A 24,560-nucleotide genomic window follows, 5' to 3' on the forward strand; every position below is an offset into this window, starting at 1 on the left:
CTGACTGACTGACTGACTGACTGACTGACTGACTGACTGACTGACTGACTGACTGACTGACTGACTGACTGACTGACTTCTAAAGTGTCTGCACTTGCTTAGTCTCGCTTTGCCAGAACTTCCTCCACCGTGGTGCGGAGGAGGAGGGTCTGGCTAGTCCACACAGCAATCCCGGGATACAAGTAAAACCTGCTCTGTTTTTTTGCCATGAATTTAAATAAATCAAAATCTCAAGGGGTCACATGCCTGTTGCCTTAAATAGTACTTTAAGTGTTAAAATATTTTTTAATCCATAGCAGAGAATGTGAATTCCTGAATCTTTTATCAAGGACGGGCTGAGCTTGTCTGAGCCTGCATTGGCAGAGTGCCGTTTTATTTGAAGAGAGGCTTTGAGTGCAGGTGAAAACAATGGCCTGCAGTTTGGGAGCACAGGTTACACTGTGACATGATCATTTTTATGATTTATTTTTTTCCAAAACCACTTATTGTGTTTGACCGCCTGTGAAAAATGCCGTTTATTTTACAGCTACACAGCTATTCTACAGTTTATTCAAGTCTATGGATCAAACCCATACGCCTTCAAGGTTCCTTATTGTCATGTGCACAACAATAATGTAAAACTTAGGCCTCAGGCACCTCCAACAATGCTCATTACATAACAAAAAACTGCCTTACCTTCAGCAAGATGATACAGCAATATGTTCAAACCAAAGGGTTAATTTCCAAATGTTATGTTAATCTTCATACAAAAAACACTGCCTGGTCATATATTAAAATCTCTAAAGTGCAGGGAATCCAGGCTCTAAACGTGTTTCTCAAGTAAGTCTTAAAAACATTAATATTCCTTTTTATTTTTTACTGTCCTTTATTTTTTTATAGTATGTATGTTTTTCTGTTTATCATTTTTATATACAAGCAAAGTCAACTTTATTGAAAAAGTAGCACTGTATTAACTTGGTTTGTACAAATCCTTTCCGGAGGTAATCAGTGCAATAGCAATTTTTGTTGTTGCTATTCCCAGAGGTCCTGAAGTGGAAGTGGAAGCATATGGTAGTGTTAGCACCATGCTCAGCATACATCCAGGAAACTAACCTTTTGCTGTCCTTCTGGAGACCACATGCTCAGACAACATTTGAAAGGCAGAGTGATTGGGTTGCACCAGGGAGTTGGTTAACTTTAGCTGTTTCACTGACAAGTGATCTGACAGTCTTTCTTGAGAAGAAAGTCCACCACAAAACTAAATTAACATTATCTGTGTTTATAGATGGCTCTATTTAGGAGAGATTTTGCTTTCTATAAAGGGACAGACCGAGAGGTTTGGTTCTGGACCCTGGAGCAAAACTTCAGTCTGCTGACAGAAGGTGACCCTAACTTGAAAGTGATGTGACTGGAAATGGCATATGTCAAACGTCTCCACACATTATCTGTGTGGACAGATTAGTGACTGTAAAACAACTATTGGGGGTACTGTAGGTGGAAGCAGAAAGGCTATTGCATAAAGGTCTCATGACATGGTGCTCTTTGGATGCTTTTATATAGGCCTTATTGGTCCACTAATACTCTATCCGAAGTATCTTTCCCAAAATTCAGCCTTTGTGCAGAATTACAGCCACAAGATCAGAGTCCCACAATGAGCTTCCCTTAGTGTGTGCCATTTCTGTGTCTGTAGATATTGAGGAGGAGCAAGGTGGAGGCTGGGGGTGTGGCCTTGGCCAACTGCCACTTTAATTGTTTGAAAGCCATGATGTCTCTCTTTCTCATGGGTAGGCCAAATTCTCTGTGCGGGCAATGCAGAGAAAGGGGAGTTAACCTTGCCCCTCATGACCTCATAAGGAGAAAGATTCAACATCGGCCCATCTGAGCTTTCATTTTGTCAAAGGCAGAGCAGGATACCCAGGGCTCAGTTTACACCTGTTGCCCTTTCTAGAAACTGGGAGACCATAGGCAGACTGAACTAGCGCATATTAATGCTAAAAAAAAACTCATTTGGCTTTTGACCCATTCAAATAGAGCAATGTCTACTTTAGACCAATGCATTGATGCATTCATAAAAACTGGAAACAGTGGTAAACTGCTCACCTGGCTCTGTCCAAACAAATAAATATACCTACCAGCTACCTCACTAATTAACACATTGTATCCTGCTTGATGCATTCATAAAAACTGGAAACAGTGGTAAACTGCTCACCTGGCTCTGTCCAAACAAATAAATATACCTACCAGCTACCTCACTAATTAACACATTGTATCCTGCTTGTTTAAGAGGTACAAAAGCTGAAGTGTTAAAAAGACCAATGCAATTTTACCAAAAATGATGTGCCCTTATGTGTAATTTTTCAACCCTAGTAAAAACTCTTGAACTGTAAAAGCAGTTTCTCCTACTTTAACTCTTGATGACAAACAATGTCTGACTCCAGCTTGAAATTTATCGTTTTCAGACATGAGTAAAGCAACTTGTTTTTTTCCCAAAAAGTCACACTATTCCTTTAAAATTTCTTTTTATCTCAGTGGAAGAAGTTTTTACCTCCAAAAACATTATACATGTATAACCTTTAAAAGTTACACAAGCATGTACACAGGAAAGACAATACATCTAACACACATTCACAGAGATTTGATAAGGAATTCCACAGAAATGCCCACTGCTGGCAAATGCTCGACATTCCATAAATTCCTCCCATAGAAAGGTGTTTGCTTAGTGTTTGTGTGTGCAGAGAGGCAGATGATATATGGTTGGGTTATCTCAAAACAAGTGAGGTCACAGTCGGACTGTGTGTCCATCTCAATTGAGGTCATATGTTTTGTGTGTGTGTGTGTGTGTGTGTGTGTGTCAGTGTGTTTCTCAATATCCTCATTGTTAAAGCGCAAGCCAGAGAAAAGGATGATTTAAAGTTTGTCTCGGAGATTTCTGCCTCCAGCCCATTACAGTCGAGGTGAACTGACTTTCATATGTACGTGGATGCTGTGTGTCAGGTTGTTGTGTGTCAGGTTGTTTGAGTTCAGTGTGTTTTGTTGTGATCTAGATAAGCTGACAACTCCGTACAGTTAAGAGTTGGTAGTAAAATGGTCTGAGAGAACATGCACATACATACACTACCTATCACTGTCCACTGTCGTCCAGAACACATATACAAATACACACACACACACACACACACACACACAAAAAAGCGACTGGCTCCATTGACATGACCTCTGTGTCTGCTATTTTACTAAACAATATGTGTTTACGCAGGAGTCACATGCATAGTCACACAGACTCCTCATGTCCTTGCTTATGTATTATAAACACACACACACACACAATGCCTAATGCCATTACCGTAAGATAAGCATGTGGGAAGATAAACTGCTACCTTACCAGATGAAGTACATCAATGGATTTACTGCATTGAGTGCAATCAACATTGGTCTCCAACCTGGAGTCGGGACCCCCACAAGGGGTCACAAGATAAATCAGAGGGGTAACAAAACACATACCAGGATAGGCATGCAAAAAAACAAATGTATTTTTTTATGGCTTTCTTATGGCTTTTGTGATTTTAAAATGTATTTTACCTCATTGGGCCTCTAAAAATTATACCAAGAATATAAAGAAAAAATCTTTGATTAGCAAATGCACATAAAGATAGAACAATATGCATTGCTAGAGGGTTTCTACAATGTCTAAACCACACACACATATCCCCAAATACACATATTCATAGTTTCAATGACGGTAATTTAAAAGCCTGGTGGTCAACACGCTCTTCTAACCTCACACTGAGCCACATCTTAAAGTTCATGGCCTCATCTCTTAAAGACCACAGGTAATCACTTCCTAACCTGCTGTCCGGGATTGAAAACACAGGCATGGGCCACTGGTCATGAACACATACAGTGGCTTGAGAAAGTTTACGCACCCATGCTGAAGTTGATTAAAAAGAGGAATAAAAAACAGCTTTTTAAAATTGATCTTAATGCCTTAATTAAACAAATTAGGAAAATCCAACCTTTTATGACACCATTCTTTTGTGAATGAATAATGTATTGTACATAAATAAATATTCTTCCTTAAAATACAGGGGGCATAAGTTTACACACCCCAATGTTAAATTCCCATAGAGGCAGGCACATTTTTATTTTTAAAGACTAGTTACTTCTTGTTTCCAGGATTCTATGGATCCTGATAAAGTTCCCTTGGCCTTTATAATTAAAATAACCCCATATCACTATCGCCATACATAGAGATAGGCATGCTTTCCAAAAGATCATCTCTCAACGCAAATCAAACCAGCACAGCTGTTTATTATAAGTTTTATTGTTATAAGTTTTGGACACATCAAAAATCTAATAAATACTGGACTCAGGAGGAAGATAGTCTGAGTCTTAAAAAGAGAATGTGCCGCTATAACACTGGCACTTTGAATGCTGGCCTTCATATAAATTGAATTTGGTTGTTTCTAAGGATTAACAGCACAGTTTACAGAAGATGGACATTTTATATCTTATGTTTCTGCTTCATCTGCCAGCTGATGAAGATGGATGGATGGATGCTTCATTGAGCTTGTTGGAAAGTTTCAGTAAGAGAGAGTGGAGCAGTGATATGTAGCTCTTAGCATTTCAACCAATACTTGTAATTAGTATTGCATTTTAATTACAAGGCAAGGACGCTTTATTTGATAACAAAACCAACATGTATCAACTGCATGAAAAATGTGAAAGAGATTAATTACTGGCAACCAGAGTTACTGCTACTGCCGTTACAAAGAATTTGGACTTTATGCACGTACATAATAGAAAGGCATTTTCTTCTAAGCTGTAACTCTGCAGTTTTGCAGTGCAGCCACTTGTATTTGTGGCCTAAATAAACTCCCATGGGAGTGTCTTTGGGAAATATTGCTGCTGTCCTTAGAGCATGAAGAATTAATGTTTGATATACAAACTGCTAGGAGCTTCAAGGCTTGCACCACAAAGAAAAATATAATCTGCCACACAAGAGAATAGAAAAAATCCTCGGTTGCCTCACACTGACGTTTTTATGTAGATTACTTGAGTATTTTAGGGATTTAATCATGGCCAACAATGCGGCCGTGTCTCGGTTCTTTTCTACACAGTAGTGTCTAGCTCGCTAATCTGCATGATATCAGCACACCCTGCATCTCTTACTACACCGGGATATACAGGTAGAGACAAACAAGTCTAAGTTCTCGTGCATGTGCACTTGCACACACGCACACAAACGCACATAAATGCAGATGCACCGATCTTCTCGCCCACACATTTGCCTGTTCATGTGCAACTCCCCAGGGTGGTGTCAGGGCCCCGACTGATGAAAACACAGCAGCAATGGCGGTGTCAATGCCATAAAACAAAAGCTGCGTGTGTAGATGAGCTGCCAACCGTACCTCCAGTGATGGATTTCACCGAAAGCACATTTGCTGCTGAAAACAGACCATTTAGTGTCCCTACCGCTCTTTCTTCTTCCCTCCCTGCTCTCTTAATTCTTTAACTTCTGGCTTGGTTTCTTACTTCCTCTATCACAGAGCCTTTTAAATGTCTTTTGCATTTGCCAGCGTCCTGTTTCAGGGCTTTGATTTTCCTCTATATCACACTTTTCTTTACATTGTCTGTGCCCTTCAGCCATCTTCAAAGTTGACTGACTCATGTTTATGACCCTTACAAAGGAACAGATCTGTTCTCTGCCCATGCCATACTGACTTGTTCACTGTTGTTAGTCCTCTTTCCTTTCTGCTCCACTTGTCTGCACACGTCTACAGACAACCCGCCTCAGACTGTCTTTTCTCCATTCAATATCCTTGACAGGTGAAAGGGTCACCGCAAGCTCCAAAATCCTCTAAAGCTTCTCTAAAATAAGGGCTGTGTGTATCTAGCAAATATCATCCACAGGTGAAAAGTGTCAAGCCGAAAATTGTCAGATTTGTGCTTTATTTCAACAGACATCTCGTTTGTGGCTGTAATATCCTTTTTAGCTGGAGAAGGTCATTTAGAGTTTTCACCATCCTGTAATAGTTACAGATTGTGTTATTTTCTGCTTTTGTAGCCGAACTTCATGCTTCTGCATTAGTCACGCATATTGCTGAGTAATAACAGTCCACATTGACAGAACAGTGTTAAGCCAGGCTTGATCATGACTCAGTCTTTTCCGATTGTTTTATGTGCAAAATGCATGTCAGTGAAATGTGCATAAATCTCCTAAACCGTGTGACTATTAATAGGCGATGAAATATCACAAACACAGATTATGTTCACATCAGGGAGTCTCAGCAGAGAATATTCCTCAACGATCTTTCGTAGCCCCACTCAATAATGTGTAACAATTCCCTAACTACAATCCGGGTAATATCATGCAATTACAGTGCATGTATTTCATTTTGGTGTTTTGCATGCAGACAAGGAGGATAAATATGAAGAGGCACGTAGTGAGGTTTCCATCCAGCCATCGGTATGTATACAAACATATACTATTCTTCCTTTAATATCTTTACAGTCATATAAAATGCCTCCATAACAAGGTTAAAAAAAAGACAATCGAAAAATAAAGAAACGTATAAACGGGATTAAACATGATCGTCTGATGATTTAACCGTAATGGTATAAGGACTATTTAGTAGTTACAAGTGTTTGATGAGCAGATCGATGCCACTCTCATGTCTGTAAAATAAATATAAAGCTACAGCCAGCTGCCAGTTAGCTTAGGTTACCATGAATACTGGAAACGGGGGAAACAGATAGTTGGCTTTGTTTTACAGAGGATTATGTGAAGGTCTATTTCTTGGAGTCCCACCCATAAACCACACTCATTTTGCTAAGCTAACCAGCTGCTGGCAGTAGCTTCTCATTTATCCTACAGATGCAAAAGTGGTATCATTCTACTCATCTAACTCTCAGCAAGTAAGCATTTTTGCAAACATTTCGACTTATTTCTTTACAAAGATTTGGCCACATTGTCAACACTGAAATATTAACACCTTGTAAAATGAATATGTGAATATTTTATGTTATTTACACATCCACCTGATAATAGAATAATCAGGTGGATGTGTCTTAAAAGTTTAATATCCACTCTCCTTTTAGCTTTGCCAACTCCTGAGAAAATTATCTGTCTCTTAAGTTGCCAAATGCTCCACTATGTTCACCAGCTTTGGCTTTGCCTGTGTGCCATTTGGTGCTGTTCAGGTATCTAAGCTTTTTTGCTGAAAACAGTTGCCTGCTGTGTCTGGAAATAATGCAGATACAAGCAGTGAGTGAACTAAAACAGTAAGGTTATGGCCTATAAGATCTAAACAATGAGCTGAAAGACGCTATGCTCTAACGCTCCATAGAGCAACCTGGAGAGGTCGATCGTGACATTTATTCTTAATATTGCAGCAAATGTTGCAGCACTCAAATAATCATCTCACTTTACATAACTTATAGTTTGCAGGAAAGGTCTTGAACAAAACTCATTGCCTTCTGTAAAAAAAACAGAACTTCTTTACTGGACACCTACCAGCGGCATTTAATCATAAGTTTAGTCAAGCTAGTTGGAAGACTCAACCCCACTCATTTGACCGTGAAGGTTTATGATAAATGGGCCCACTTTATGAATAGCGGCTCTATTTAGAGATGACTCCATAAAACAAGCAGCCATCCACTGTTTTATGTTGTGTCATAAAACCTAAGGTCAGTGCCTTTTGAAGTCCCAAAATGAGATTCATTCTTTCCTATTTTTGCAGGGTGGCAGTTAATCTCTTGTGACATAATGTTCATTAAGGTAGAAAATAAGCAGGACTAGTATTCAACCTGAGTCTGGAAACTTTAGTGGTTAAGTAAGTTCTGTTAACATTACGTGTGTTCTTTAGGGCTACAGTCTCATAGCCCTTATGTTAACAGAAGAGCTATTTGGGGCTTAGTGAGGACATGAAAGGAGGGTTTTATACCTGATGGCCATACTAATGATCCTACAGTCTCTGCAAACTCCCACTCTATGACTTTCCCTCTCATTTGACTTCAAAAGGAGCCGCCACATGACAGCCATACCTATTGTAGCACCACCTGTGTATGGGCGTTTCAATCACTGCTATTAGTACAGCTGCCTGTCTATTTGTGGCAGTATTTGTTCAGAGCTAAAATAGCTTTAATGGTGATGTGTTTGACTCTATGTTCTCCAAAGCAACCCCATTGTCACCAATACAATGTCTGTTGTTGTCTGTGTGGCTTAAAGGCCCATAGGTGGTCCAGCAATGACAGTGGTGCAGTTGATTGGATTTGCGTGTTCGCGTGCGTGTGTGTGTGTATGTGTGTCTCTGAGAGTGTGTCTTTGTTGACTACCCGGTGAGCTGCCAGTTGGCTTGCCTCATCACGGGGACCAAAAACTGGCAATTGTCTGGCAGCCAGGAAAAAAACTAAACTTTTTTTGGCACTTATCTGTGGATACACATTTGAAGGTACATAGAACACACATGTCCCTCCGTCATACGTGTTGATGCCCATGTGTGGGCTCAAAAATGCAGCATTCCCCTACCATCCGTACAAATTCCCAACACATTTTACTTTTAGCATGCAGCAGAGAAGTCATAAGGGAAAGAAAACTGTCATTGATGTGTAAATTCACTATAAATAATTCCTCTCCCATCTCGCTCAAAAGACCCTCTTAGCGCATGTGCGCTACTCCTGCCTTCAGCCTACGTGTGTTTCTCTTTCCCTCCCTCCCGTATCTATCCCTCCCAGCATCATTACTTATGAAGCACAGTAATTAATTAATAATTTTCAGTGTTTTCTGAGCCCCAGCCCCAAGTCATCCGTGCTCCCTCCCTCATCCTGCAATGGGCCTAATGGAAGTAACCAGCCGTAACGGAAAATGAAAGCAGGGTTATGGCCTATACTCACTCACCCATTGTGAAAAACAGGAGAATCAGAAGAGTCCTTGCCTTGCTCGGCTCTATATTTATAGGCAGAAAACCTGATTTCAGATCAGTCACGCTAGACTTGCACAAGACACCTACTGCACGCTGGGGGAGGCAAGCAGGCTGACAGTCAGCCATTTCTTTCTTTCTTTCTTTCTTTCTTTCCTTTCTTGCAAAAAGTGCATGCTGGCTTTTTTTCTCTGTTTCTGTGTCCTTATTTACCACTTACTCTATATTCCTCATCAAAGACAAGGAAATAGTGCACTTTCTTCTCACTGCAAAAGTCTTTAATTTAGTCACTGTCTGACAATCTTATTTTCTTGAAAAACAAAAACAAATCAGCCAGCGTGATAAGATAATTTGAACCTGAAGCTTTTGTAGAATCAAGTGTTATTTATTGATCATAGCACAGTAATTTCCCTTATTGTGTCTTCTTTTACGATACTAACGCTCACATCAAAACAGATTGCTCTGTGTACAGCAGGTGCTGACAACACCAGGACTCCTACAGCGGCAACAAAAAACTTAAATAAGTAAGCAACAGTTGTTTTTTAACCACTTTTACATCTGCTTGTTGAAAGCTACAGCCAGTAGCCTGTTAGCTTAGCATAAATACTAGACAGCTAGCCTGGCTCTGCCCTGTCTACCTGCCAACCCTTTACTAATTAACATGTTATATTTTATTTTATTAATCCCTTAAACTAAGGTAACACTCCGCTGGCTGCAGCTTTACGTTCCCTGTACAGACAGGATCAATGGTATCACGTTTTCACTCTGGGCAAGACAAGCAAAAAAGAGTATTTCCCAAATTGTTGGATTATTACCTTAAAAAAATATTTCGTCCATCTTTAAGGGGCAAAACCCAATTTGCTCAAATTTTAATCTAGACCGTTTTTTGCAAGCCCAGCTCTATTCACTGTACTCTGTCCTCCTTCCTTTTTTAAAGTTCTCTCAGCAGCTATGTTGAGATTTCTTTTACCGTCTCGCTCCTCCTCATCTGCGTCTTGTAATACAGAGGCCACTGACTTCATGGTCTTGTTCCTGTGCTGCTGTGCTTTTAGCCAAATAGACAGACAGCTGTGCTCCCATTTCTATATATAACTAACAACCTCACATGATGAAGACTGTCACACCCTCTTTGTGGCTACGACATGTAGCTGTGTTAATGCCCAAGGAATACTGTATGAGTGTGTAATTTAATCTGCTGTATTTTTTTACTCTCTTTTTTTGGAGGCTTTTGCTAAAACCTGCACTTTTCCGCTTTTAGCCAAAAAAAAAGATACGTTGAATAGATTAAGTGAAAAGCACTTTCATATCCTAGCTGGACAATTTTGTAATTGTGTCATTACATGGATACAGGAAACCTACAAATCCTTTTGAGTCTCTGATATTTGCAGCAGATTGTCCACTTTATTTTCAAGGATTAATAGCAGAAAAGGAAGACATATTTATCTCTTCTCTGGAACATTTATATCATCCTTGAGTTCAGAGTTGTTTAGAGGAAAGTTAAGAAACACAATATGAATCTTGATATGTCACCTAAACTCTTTAATGCATCTCATTGTGTTGGATACAAATCTCCCTTTCTTTAATTTTTGATTTTTACATGCACATGTTTGTTTGGCTGCATCTCTGTATGTGTGTGTATTTGTGTGTTTGCGGGAGCTGGATTGAGGTATAAGTTACAGTGTTAAGGGATCAGCTGGTGGTCGGGTAGTATCTGTTTAGATTAGAGAGCTTAGTCCTCCCGTCTGTGTAATTAACAAGAGACGGAGGGGAAAGAAACGGATTAAGACAAAGAGGCAGAGAGGGGAGTAAGTAGGCATGGAGAGTGGTATTGAAAGAAAAAAGGCGCGCACACACAGGAACACACTGTGTGTGAAGAGGGATTGTGTGTAATGATAGGGTGCCTGGTGGTCAGTGTGTTTGTGCACATGATGAGCATGTGCACCAGAGCACAGAGTCCAGAACCAACAACAGATTGGATATACATGGGTTGGACTGGATAAGTGGTTTGTCTAGCAGAGTTCAGGACCTCTGTAATGTCAACAGTGAAAACTGCAGGATGGCAGGCTTGCAGCCACAAAAATCTGCATGTACGCAAACAAAATTTTGAAACATTTGCAATAACGATACAATGTCAATGGTTTTTAGAAAGAAATTATGTTTTCCAGTCTTTTGACCTTTGTACCCTAAAATGAAAGCAATGTCAAATAGAAACCAGGGCTGTGTATTGTTTTGAAATTTCACAAAAAATGACCTGAATTTTGACAAAACTAAAACTATACTTTAAAAAAAAATAGATATATACATATTTTTCTACAAATTCATTTAGCATAAAAATATGCCAAACTTTTGACCTCTTCAGTGTTTAATGTTGTCTTAACACACTGACGTATCATGTCATAATGAGAAAGGTAACTTGCATTAATGAGATTAATTGATTTTATGTAACAAATTGTGCAATAGAATACATAAACAATATAAGTTGTGACATCACGAGAAAGGTTTCTTGTAAAAACAGAATAACTTGGCAAGTTTATTTGTAGAAAACACTTAAAGTGAAAGGCAATTCAAAGTGCTTTACAGAAGACAGAAAATGTATTAGACAAGATATAAAAGAAAAATAAAGAAATATAAAAAGACACATAAATAGGCGTGAAATAAAATGAAAGACTATCTCTAATTGAATTTAATAAAAGGCAGTAGCAAACAGAACAGTATCAAAAAGAAATGTTTTATCTGTGAAAAGAAAACATTTTAAGTGCATTGTGACAAAAGAAGAGCTTGAACTCTGGTTGCAGGTGTGCATTGGACGATTCTGGTCCTGTATATGCTGTAAAGGGTGTTAAGGTAATTAATGTTAATTCAAAAAGGTGAAAATTAGCTGAAATGAGGCCCATGTAAATGATATCGTTAACTGGAGAGCAGTTGCTGCATTAACAAAATTGTGTCTGCTTGTTAAAAGCCACATTCCATGATGAATATTGCATGTATTAATTGTATGTTTTTTAAAAGTATAATTTAAATTAGGTTACGCAACGTTTTAACATGTCTTTAGGGAACAGGGGTAAAAAAAAAACTTCATGATCCGGATGTCAAAGCATTACATAAGAAAAATGTGTAGAGATTTATTATGTTAACATATTATTATGCATGCAGATGCAAAAGGAGAAAGAAATCCCTCCTTTTAAGCCAAGCACACAAGCCCTTACCAGTAATTACTCTTGGTAACAAAGCTGCGTGGCAAAACATCCATCAATGAGTTTGCTGTGACATAGCAAAGAGAGACCGAGGAATGGTGGCTTTTGATACTGTGTGGCCTACTGACCAATCAATAATCAATTGATAACTTCATCACTGTTCATCACACAGAAGATCAGCTGGACCTCTGAGAGAGAGAGAGAGAGAGAGAGAGGTGTGTTCTACCTCTTTAGTGACGCCGATACGTAGATGGGACGTTTTCTCCACTGAAGCAAAGCGGTTTTCGCCACATGTAAACGTTTTCATAAATTGCAAGCATTAAATCTTCATTTACACACGCTCATACAGCAAACCATTTGAAAGCTTAAAGTCTTGTGATTCGATTAAGCCCACACATCAACAGATATGAAGATTTATAGCAGTTAAACAGCTGTTGTAAAGTACATTTAAAATTAAAGATAAACAAACATTCTGCGCCCCTAGTGTCTAAAGTGCAGGGGGAATCCATACCTTTTTCCTCGTGTCTTTATTCACAGCGGTGGAAGATTGGCAACATTTTTTTTTTTTACTACATCGCCAACAATCCAAGGAATTAGAATGTCTTAGCCATTCTATCCAAAACAAGCTAGTCCCCTCACAATCTTGTAGTTTCTGGCCGAGTTTCAACGGAAAGTAAGCTAAACAGTTAATGATTACTGGGTTTTGATTGCGTCTCTCTTCTCCCCCGCGTCTGCCACGCTGTTACTGAGGTCACCGGCAGATTCTCTGGTGTCTAAGCATTCGATTGACAGGTCGTGTCACCCAATCAGTCTAGTGGAACCCGAGATGGCCCTAATAGAAGCCAATAATGACGCAGAGTTCAGGGAGGACCAACGTGGGAAAGATTGACCTCTAGTCCTTCCAGTTAAAACTAGATGTTATGAAATGGGACTACCTGTTTAGCCTATAATGAGATGAATTGATTGATACCAAACCTGACCAAAATATTTTAACCCTGTGGTGGTTGCAGCTGTGTCTAAGTAAAAATCTGAATCCGCTTTATTTGCCAGGTATGAGGACACATACGAGGAATTTTCCTTTGGAGCATTGTTGCTCACACTGTGCTTACACACAAAACAACCAACACAAAAATACACACACTAATATATACACACAATAGGCCTTCTTATTATATTTCACCATTTTATCAATTTATAATTACTTATTTCTATAAATTTATGTATATAGTTATTTCAAGTATGTGTAGGTTTTTGTATTTGAGAAGTTTTGTATTTGCATTTTTTTGGCTTTTTTCTTAAAGGAAATAAGAAACACACAGACATATCTGTAGAAATAACTTTGTGAAATATCCATTTTCTGAGTGTTTTTCTTCTGGATTTTTCTGTTTTAAGTTGAGACATGTGGCTAGAGTACTAGTTTTGTGTCTAGCCCGTCTTATATGCTTACAGTAGTGTTTTTTTAATCATTTTATAGATAGGAACAGAAAAAAAGAACCTGACATTATGGAGATTGACATTGACATCACATACAGTACATAAGCCTCATTCAAAGAGTGTGCAGAGCACCAAGGCTCTGGTGGCATGGACAAGGTTCACAGTTTAGACCATTTTAATTGCACTCCAACTCCAAATGTTTATTCATGTTGCATTTCCTCACTTGATCTTTCAAATCTTTGCAGGATCTTCAAGTAGAAAAGCTCTGGGATTCAATTCAATGTGTATAATTTCATGTTGGCTCCTGTGAATATCCACTGCAGCTCTGGCTAATTTGATCCTAATAAGTTTAACTTTTAATATTTGTGCGAGCATTGTCATGCATCGACACCCTTTTCAGACATTTCATAATTTGAAAAAGAGCTTTCATTTTTGTGATAGTCAAACTGGATTGCCATCAAGGTGCTAAAAGATGAGGAAGAGGAAACAAGGAGGAAAAGAGTGACAGAAAAGATGATTAATAAGATTCAGTGATTTTAGGAAATGGCTTATCTGTCCATCTGCTATTAGACAGTTGATGAAGCTGGGACGTAACTTTGTGTGCGTTTGTGCGTGCGTGTGGGGGGGAGACAGTTCTTAGTTCTAACAGTACAACAGCTGTAGAATAGGATTTAGCATCTGGATGCACCTTATCTTTCTCATGTTGACTTTTCACACACACACGCAAACACCGGTCTATTTTTTTCTTGACATGGAGATTACTGAAATGATGACAGAAGGGATGGTGAGTGGGAGGAAAAGTAAAGATTATGGGCAATGTTGTTTCCGTGTGACATCACCAAGACATCCTTCACATTTGTCTCTCTCTCTCTCTTTCTCTCTGTTTAATGCAAGTGGATACTAGAATACCTCATTCCTCTGCATACTGAAACCTGAACTGTCTGTTAAGCCTCTGCCTTTCACTCTCTCTCTTTTCTAACTCTCTGGATCTGTTTTCCCTTTCCCAGCTCTGTAGTCTTTACAATTTGGTGTTCACAATTTGGTCCATTCTTACAATTGGGTTTCATGGTGCTATATTGTCCAAATAATGCTTGACTTACAATAAAATACATCAACATTATGTTTCCTCTACTTCTGTCTGATGGCATGTTTAGTGTCTGTTGTAGCCAAACGCCTGACCCATTGCCTGCAGACACAGCTTTTTCTCCTCCAACCCTCCCTTCCTCCTGACTCCCAGAGGCTGCAGCAGCTGGCTGCATAGATACTTCTCTCCCTCTGTCTTTATCATTTTTCTATCCTTTGTCTCCCCAAAACATGCCTTTTATTTTATTATCTGTATTATGTGCATAATGTGGCCTTATATCACACAGTAGATGTAGTGTCATATTACTAACTCATTTTGAGTTGCTCTGGATAATAGGCCAAATGCCAGTAATGTAAAATTACAAAAAGGAAATAGAATTCAGCCTATACTGCTCCATTATACCAAAACTAGTAGTCAATATAACATGAAGTATAGTAGTTGGCATATTGATCACTTCCCCACTTATTTGTGTCGTGTGTGACTATTGGATGAAAAGCATTTATGTAATTAAAAAATAAATAATGAAGAAATAATAATACATGTGATTGTTATGAGTTGGGGTATGAAAAAAACACATCTAAAACACAATGCATGTGCAGAGTAGAGCATGGCATACAAGTTTTAGTTTTAAAAAGGTGAGTTTTAATAGAGAAGTTGTTCTAGTGGAATAGGGTGGCTTGGAGAATTCTGTGTCACCCCGGGTTCTGTGCTTGGTCCTGGGTGGAGGGGACTGGAAGCTAGCATGAAGAAATGGAGACTGCAATGGAACTTTGTTGAGGAGCTGGGGAAGCTGATAATGGAGGGGTGATGTGGTCACCAGAGCAGGAGTTGCAGAATTCTGGATATGCTAAAGATTTTTAAGTTTGTTTTAGTAGAGAAGTGGCTGGAAATGTGAGGAGTGAAGAGGGGTAATGGCAGCGATACCAAAGAATCAAACTGAGTTTGAGATCACAGTATGATGTGATTCTTAAACACTATACCGCCATGTGCCCTGTAATATTCTTATATGCCTAAATTTGTTTGTGGCCTACATTGTTTCCTTCATATTCTTAATTTCTGCATTTTAAAGGCTGAAAATTAAACAATGTAATTTTCCAGTACATGATACACAGTACATTTTAATTTTATTGTACAGTGGCAGTGGTTAGCCGTGTGTGTGTGTGTGTGTGTGTGTGTGTGTGTGTGTGTGTGTGTGTGTGTGTGTGTGTGTGTGTGTGTGTGTGTGTGTGTGTGTGTGTGTGTGTGTGTGTGTGTGTGTGTGTGTGTGTGTGTGTGTGTGTGTGTGTGTGTGTGTGTGTGTGTGTGTGTGTGTGTGTGTGTGTGTGTGTGTGTGTGTGTGGAAATTACAGTTGCTCCTGCCACTCAGGTCTCGTTGTGCTCGATGAGGTGTACATGAGTAAAAAAAGTATTGACAGTGTCCTGTTAGCGCTGTGGCAGATAATCCATAACCTTGGTCAACTACACACTTGTGTTCATGAACAGGGACACACATGCATACACACATATACAGGAGCACACACGCTCTATTAACACCTGACCTTTTGCAGGAAGCAGAGCGGAGATGAACTGACCAGAAGCTGCTGTCAATCAAAGAGCATCCACCCTCCCTCCTTCTTCTCCTCCATCCTCTTCTCTCCGTTTTTACTTTCAATATTCGTTGAATGGTCAGTGTTTAGTGTACATGAGGAAGAAGTATACATTTCAGCTAGAAAGGAAAGAGGAATCTACGGAGTGAGTGTCATTTTTGGTTTATAGTAGAAATAAACAAATCACAAATATAACGGAGAAACAAGTCAGTCAGGGACGGCGAAGCTTATGGGTTTATCTGGATCTGAAGATGATAGTGTCGAGGAGAAGCAGATTTGGTTATCAGACAATACCAAACACACACACACACACACACACGTAAGCAGTCAGTGACTCAGAATGGTGCAATTTTAGTAAACACAGCTTCAATGATAGTGGTATCACACTGAGACCAATGCCTTGACATGTGCGTGCGTGCGTGTGTGTGTGTGTGTGTGTGTGTGTGTGTGTGTGTCACACAGGATGGGTGTGAGAAACTCGGTGTCTCTATTTACGTCTCTGTATGAGAGATCAGAAACAGAAATACGAAAAAGGATAGCCACATGAAGACACATGTGTGACAGAGCAGTGCTGACTTCTACAGATATAAGTGTTTGCACAATTAGTCTTTTAACAAACACAATCACTAAATGTGCAACTAAGAGAATACAGATGAGATTAAAATGCATTCGGACAATACCTAGTGTCAAAGCCTTAGGTACACAATGTTTTTGCATATTGTAGAGCAGACCCATAGAACATTAGAATTCATCAGGAGTTGTTTGGTGCTGAGCAGATACATTCTGCTGCTTTTTATATTATGTTATTATTGTATATTAGACTAATGGTCAAACAAAAACAACTAATTTAACCAATTTTTCTCTCTTAGAAATTGTGATGAGTATTTTAGTATTTTCTACAAATCTACAGATTAATCAATAGGGAAGATAACTGTTAGTTGCACAGTATATAGCATATTCCATTCTTAGTTGCATACTTACACCATAAATCCACTGTTTCAATTCAAATATGGACTTTGACACAACATAATCTACTAGTATATCTGTTTTTTAATGTAGTCCACATCCACACACAGCAGATTTGAGCACATTCACAATGACCGCTTACAGATAACAATCATGCTAACTGCAATCCAGTGCACACAGCATTCATTTCAATCCTCCCTTGGTTATTTTGTAAATGCAGGTCCATGCATGTACATTACAGTATTATACTACAGTATGAATGCTTTTTCAAATTAACATGCAGGGAGTCTAGTACACTACATTTCTTGTCATGCACAATATGAAATGGCATGCATGCAATCACATACACATGAATACACAGTGAGTCATTTTAATTTAGCTCGGTTTACCTACAAGCCAACTCCTTAATTACAGACACACAAAGTTATTAGCTCATGAACATGTTTGGATTTTTCTGGTCTGTATGATAAGCATGAAGAGGCATTTACAGTGTTGGTTAATTTAATTTAGCACGCAGAGCACAAGATAATGTCTTCAGACTCAGTTCTAACCTCAAAGATATATTTTAAGATCATATAGCACCATCAAAACAAGGACATTTTCACATTTGAGAAGAAGAAACATGCAAATTCTTGGCTTTCTCCTTGAAAGAAATTCTTAAATCAAAACTGTTCTAGTAATTTCAGCTGTAATGAGGGAAAACCAATCCTTTAAAATGCATATACACAGGCACCCATTTACACGTGGTCATTTGGCATTGTGTTGTAATCCAGAGCCTATCCATATGAACACTTACCAACTTGTTATGTTTTCTTGTGGAATCTTTATGACACACAACAGCAACAAACACATGTTCAATCAAAGGTAAGAAGAAAAGAAGGACAGAGAGAGAGGGAGGCAGAGTAGAGGAGACACACAGCAGGCCTGTTTGTTTGTTGTTGGAACGAAGTGCTGTAAAGGATTTACTTGTTTTTTTTATTGCTAAACAGTAGTGGGCACAACCGGAGTCACATGTCCAAACTCAAGCTACAGTCTGCACAGCAGCAGTTCATATGGACCAAACTCTAGTTTGTTTTTCATTGCTTGAGCACAGTTTTCAAATCTCTACACACTTATGCCATGGCTTAAACACATCCTGCACAACACTGGGGATTTACAACACTTTGTTCAATTGGTAACACACTGCTGTCACAACTGTTAACGACACATTCAAAGCAGAATAGATTTCAGTCTGGTGCCTAGCAAACTCTGCTGATTGTATTTTCAGCTGAACGCCTAAGCAGGTATCTTGCTTTAGACTACTTATTGAACATATGTTTTTTTTTGGTAAACAAACATGAAATAAGAATTACAAACAATTACACACTGTACTGTTTGAGAGAAACGGGTAAAAGAGCAAAGATTCCAACATGCCCAGGTAAGATGTCTGAGGTTACATACACAGTTATAAAAAACAAATGTGAAAAACACTACCTTTACTATAGTAAAACTGTGTTCTTGCTGTTTTTGAGAAAGCAATAGAGGTAAAAGCATGGAAAACCCCACATTCCTTAGTGATAGAGATGATGCAGACAGCCAATGTGATAAAGAAAACTTGCCCCATGATGCTGGAGAGAGGCAGGATCAGTCACACGTTGTATTTGTCTTCGTCACTGTTATTTATCTTTTTATTTTTTCACAGTAATTCCATTAATTACTAGAGACAAAATACTATATTGAAGCAAACTGATAATTTGTTTACCTTACATAAAAATGGGTATATTACATAAAATCTATATATCTTTTCTTTAAAGAAACTATTGAGTAGTGTGAAGCCCCTCAAATTGTACAAACTGTTAAGATGAGAAAGTTAGTATTTTCTGTATTGGTGTTTGATGCTATAGTGTGTTTACTCTGTGTGTTCTGACTGACAGTGTGTGTGTGTTATCTCAGTGAGGATTGCTCTGAGCGTTTGGCTGCACTGAGCCTGTTTTGAGCCGTGTGTTAAGAGTTGTGTTGCATGGAATGAGTTTAGCAGCTAATGTAAACTGTTTAGCTCAGGCAAATGTTTGTAGTGCAGACTGTAGGTAGAGTTTGCGCATGTAGTTCCAGTGCCAACTGTTGTTTAGAAATCGGGAAAAAAAGTAAGTCCATTCCTTCAAGAACGGCAGCCAGCAGACTAGCCGGCTAGATAGACCAAAGTTGTGCACAATGCACGATGTACTTGAAGTAGTGTATGTATGTGCATATCATATATATACTCTCACACAAACGGCAGGAACACAGAGAAGTGGGTCAGACTAACCAGCTCAGTTTCACGGCACTTGCAAGATACAGGAGGCCACTCTGTCTCACATGAGATACTATACATACACAAACATTTACAGTAATGCACATAATGTTTGTATGTAAGGAAATATTAATGTATTTTTACTCTAACAAAATATATTTACTTTAGGAGATTAAACCTAATTACTTTTAAATGCAACACACACTCTCAGTTAAAAGTTATTTATTCCCCTGGTCCAAGTACACAAATACACAGAGAGGTTGTACATACCTACAGATGCAATCTACAAGTTAATTTACTCATGGATGACTAAATGAATGTGTTTACCTAAATCCCAAGCTCAGGACAAGATTTAGACACATAATCCCTTAGAAATACGTTGTGTAAATCTCTTTAACCGTCTTGACTCATATTCTGGCTTTGAGAATCATTTCAAATATACATCACTGCTCAAGGCTGGAGGATTTATTCTGCTGCAGATGCACACAGATCCATCACACGCCCACACACACATGTAAAGTGTATGTACAGCAGAGGTGATAGCAAAGCTCTATCAACAGGAGAGAAATATCCAAGCAAAACCGTGGCAAACGCCAAACAAGGCTTCCTTTCAGTAAACTGTATGTGTGCATTTGTCTCAGTTTGGCGTGTTTTGACACATTCGTATCGAATACACACTCACACAGTGACATCCATTCAGATCTTGATGTCCAGGACTGAGTGTAGCAGTGTTAATTGATGCCAACATCCGCAATAAAATCTCCAATTTTCTCATCCAGGGAGCAAAGAGAGGCCTGCATCTCATCACTCACCAAGGGTTAAATAAATGACTAAGCGAGTGATTAATGGCTGGCATGTTTTATACTAACATCCCTTCTGCAAATAAACAAGCAGAGAGCTGGATTCAGAAGGTATATAGGTTCAAGAAAGAAGACGAGGAGGGAGCAGGATAAGAGCAGCACCTAAAGGAGGGGTTGTCGTGAAGTAATGAGACGATGAGGAGCAGAGTGAACTCTCCCATTAAAGCCATGTTTGTTTTACCGTCTGTTTACTGTGCAGTTCTTTACCATGAGACTGTTACACCAACCGTACTTTTCTGTTCCACTCAGCAGATGAAGGCATGCATTGATGCAGAGGTTTCCATTTGGCATCTTTTTCGTAGCGCAAATATGAAATATGAGTATGAAGGTGTGGAGCAAGCCCGGGTAACGTACGGCAGCAGTCAGTGGGAGTAGTGGCACCAACTTCTTGTCTACAACACAAACAAATGGAGAACAGAGATTAGGGCATATTTACTTATGAGCTCAGTATGGTTATGTATTCCATCATACAGTAGCTATTTGTACTGGTGCTAACATGTCAGCAGAGGGTGGAAAAAGTTGGGATATTTATTACTGCACATAATCTGAGCCAATATGGATACATATCAGAAATTGAAAGCCAAAAAAGTCTGTGTGACAGATTTGTGAAATATCATAGATCAAAAGAGGCATGTGTCACACTGGCAGGCCATTTATAGATTTATTTTCAATCATTTAGTTATTTCACTTTGTTTGTTTAGCTACTGCATTGTAAGAGTAACTACTCTTCCTGGGGTTTCATATGTTTTAACAATACATCAATACACATCCATAACATTTATACTCACAATAAGAATCAATACATAACACAACCACTCAAACACACAACAACCAACTCCCAACTCAAAGCCTGTCTAATACACACGATAACTCTATTTAATATTTTCATCTCTTACATAATTGACACTTAAGCAATTCTCCACTAAATCACAAATCAAGTGGAATGGGTAGCGCTCTACATCCCTATCAAATCTTCAAGAACAGAAAATACATATGAAAACAAACGGTATATAATGTTCTACACAATTCCTTGTGTACATTTTTGTGAAAACATGTATAACTTTCTGAAATAAAAAGTCTTCGAAAGATAAAGCACTTCACTATAATGACACTTTTGAATGTTTTAACACACAGTTTGGCCAACCAGAGGCTTGCTGTTAAGAATTTCAAACATCATGGCATCTATCTTTACACATACTGCATGAAGTGTGTGTTCAAAGACGTATGAAAGAGCTGAAAAGAAAGCTATAGATTTACAGTCATAAGGTCACATCTTACACTCTGTCCCAATACATACTTCCATGCAGTTATGCTTATATGTGACTATCCTGTTGAAGCAGTTCTTAGGCTCTTCAAAAGAGCTTAAAAGATTAATCCTAAACTGTATAGCATTTTGGGTCTAGTTATTTTTTTTCTAGACGTATTCTAACGTTTGGAAAAATGTCCATATCATACAGCAAAAATGTTTCTAAAGATGTTTCTTTCTTCAGGATCAAAATTGTGATTATTACCAGATCCTTTCAACAACCTCCAATCTCAGCCCTTCTTCTATGTAACTTCATTGTCACTCTGCTTACTTTTAAAATGGATTTGTTGTTCCGCCCTTATATAAAATAGCATTTTTAAAAAACATTTAGATTACCATAATGGTCTGTTAATTGTTTTTTCTCTCATTGTTAGGTTTGATTACCAGGAGCTTCTACACAACTCCACCTTCTGTTTGGTGCCTCGAGGTCGACGCCTAGGCTCCTTTCGCTTCCTAGAGTCGCTACAGGTAAATATAGATATATAAATTGTGTGTGTGTGTGTGTGTGTGTGTGTGTGTAAAATTCAAAGCGTTAAACACCATCAACAACATTTATTACTGAAGTTTTGGTTAGCCAAATGACCTGCATTCCTCTGCATTAAAGGCCCTGAAAACCTTTTCCTCAATCCTCTCTGCTTCCACTGTCGGTGTAAATGTGTTCAGCCCCAGTGATGGCTCGACGCTTGAGAAACACATGAGTCAGACGCCAGACGCCCATCATCTATTGTGTCTTGCACACAATCATTGATATTGTGTAATACTGCATGTGTTAACAAGTATAAACCATTCACTAACACAGACACATACAGTACCATAATACTGTCAGTTAATGTTGTCTTTTGTATTCTATAGTCTTTGTAAGACTGTTCTTGTTCATCCTGCTTGGGAACTTTAGGACTCGCCGTTTTCTCTGAGGCACATATAAACACTCAGCTGACATTTGTACATACTACATGCCAACACAGCAATCATCGAAACAACATTAGCTGCAGTACTTTCCTCTGGATAGAACTGTTGTTATGTGACCGACCACATTACACTTTTCCGGGAAACCACTCTGCTTCGCATGCCAGCTCCTATACAATTCAGTCAACAAGGAAGTGCACAGGATGCAGAATGTTTATGTTCCAGAGCCATGGTTTATGTAGTTTTTTGGTTATTGACACCTTAATGGTCACATCTGAAAGTGTTTTCCCCAGACCATTGTGTTGTGTTAAGTGCATATCTAACCATAACGCCTTTATTTGCTATTTGCTAGGCCTTTTTAAACTAAAATAGGTCCATTAACACACACATGGATGGACACACACACTTACGCAAACACTGAAATTGTTCATTGAAGTCTATCAGTGAAATGTACACGAGTAAGCAAGTACACAAACGATGAAGAAACCACAAAGTCAATGGAGTGAGAGAACAGTTAAACCAGTCCGTCAGTTCTCTCTCTGCCACCCAAGGTGATGGTCTCACACCAGTGCAGGAAGCAGTAGTGTTTTTTTTTATATTTACTGAACACTGAACTCTCTGGCTGATACAATGTTCCCTGGCCACACTGCTTGTTTGTGTGTTTGTGTGTGTGTTTGTTTGTGTGTGTGTGTGTGTTTGTTTGTGTGTGTGTGTGAATGGTCCGGAAGCATCCGTAGGAGTGGCAGCCTGCCCCACTACCGCTGATGTCTGCTGAATGGACAATTCCACACCAACAACCCACTTGGCTTGGCAGCAGTCATGGTCCCTTTCTCCTCCTGTCTTCTTTTTTTGTCCTGTCTTTCTTCGTCTTTTCCTCCCTGCCATCCTCTCTCTTTTCCATTCAAGGCACTTTTTAAGATTTTTTGGTTGTGTTTTTTTCTCTTTTAGTCCCAGCCAAGCCCACAAAAGAACTGGCAATTACCAGTACCAGTGTGGTAGGACACTTGCTGCCAGCTTTTCAATATATACACAGACACACATTTGCACATAAGCATTTACTCAAACCCTCCGCCTTCTCTATCTCCAAATGCAAACAAACCAAAAACAACTACACAGCACACATATGCTTTCCTATTACCCTACCTCTAAGCAGGAAGGGATTGAGATGTTTGAAACTCTCCCCCAGAGTGCCTCATCTCTCTGGGAAAAAGACTCAGGCGAATTTTTAAATTTAGAGGCCTTGGATTATCACTCTGGGAGTCTCTGTGTGACCTTGTTGTAACCTGCGGCTCATTTTGACACGTACACACACACATACAAGTCCCCCTATTTGTTCGGGTGTCCTTCAGCAGGTTTATTCTCAGATGAAATGCGGGAGCTTGGGTGCCCGGGTGGGCCAAACTGAGTGTTTGATCTCCACCAATTTTAGCTACTACTGCTGCTGTTCTCTGGTGGTTTAATTAGAAAAAAAGGAGAGGAATAAATAGCACCCAGACCTATCAACACTCCCGAACACAATGTGTAGAAGGCAGAGAAGAGCAGGATGGGATGAGAATGCAGTGGAGAGAAATGGGAAAAGGAGGACAGATAGTGAGAAGGGGGAGACCAAAAGAGGGCTCCGTAGCAAAAAACGGAACAACATCAAAAACGAATGTCAGTGAATTAAAGCTTAATTAAAGCATGATGCCTCCACGTATCAACCTGTTCCTTCTTGTTCTCCCAAAAAAGAAAATATAAATGGAAAAGTATTATGGGAAATTTTACAATTCAAGATGTTTTCACTGTTTCACTGTATTTAAATTCAATAATTGCTAAATTTTTCCAAAAGTCAATGAGTAATCGTGCTAAATAATGGTGATTTCAATATTGACCAAAATAATCGGGATTATGCTTTTTTCCATAATTGAGCAACGCTACTTCAGCATCCTTACAGGGACATACACACTTAACTGCACATGCATTTACACACAAAGGTATAAAATATATTGTCTGCTATCTGGGATATCATATCGCCAAGCAGCTGGAACTGAACTCAGACAGATTGTATTATATTAATGC

The 24,560-nt window shown here is 39.0% G+C and overlaps 1 protein-coding gene across 4 annotated transcripts in view; it reads left to right on the forward strand.

Moving 5' to 3' along the window:
* The window catches only part of LOC117956791 (exostosin-1c), a 78,142-nt gene that overhangs the window by 43,216 nt on the left and 10,366 nt on the right, over positions 1-24,560 (forward strand). For all 4 annotated transcript variants that reach the window (XM_034892047.1, XM_034892046.1, XM_034892048.1 and 1 more), the window contains exon 3: positions 21,971-22,064. In XM_034892047.1, the coding sequence (XP_034747938.1) occupies positions 21,971-22,064 (94 nt within the window). The remainder of the gene's footprint in view (positions 1-21,970; positions 22,065-24,560) is intronic.

Source organism: Etheostoma cragini, chromosome 14, assembly GCF_013103735.1.
Source record: "Etheostoma cragini isolate CJK2018 chromosome 14, CSU_Ecrag_1.0, whole genome shotgun sequence".
NCBI classification, from domain to species: domain Eukaryota; kingdom Metazoa; phylum Chordata; class Actinopteri; order Perciformes; family Percidae; genus Etheostoma; species Etheostoma cragini.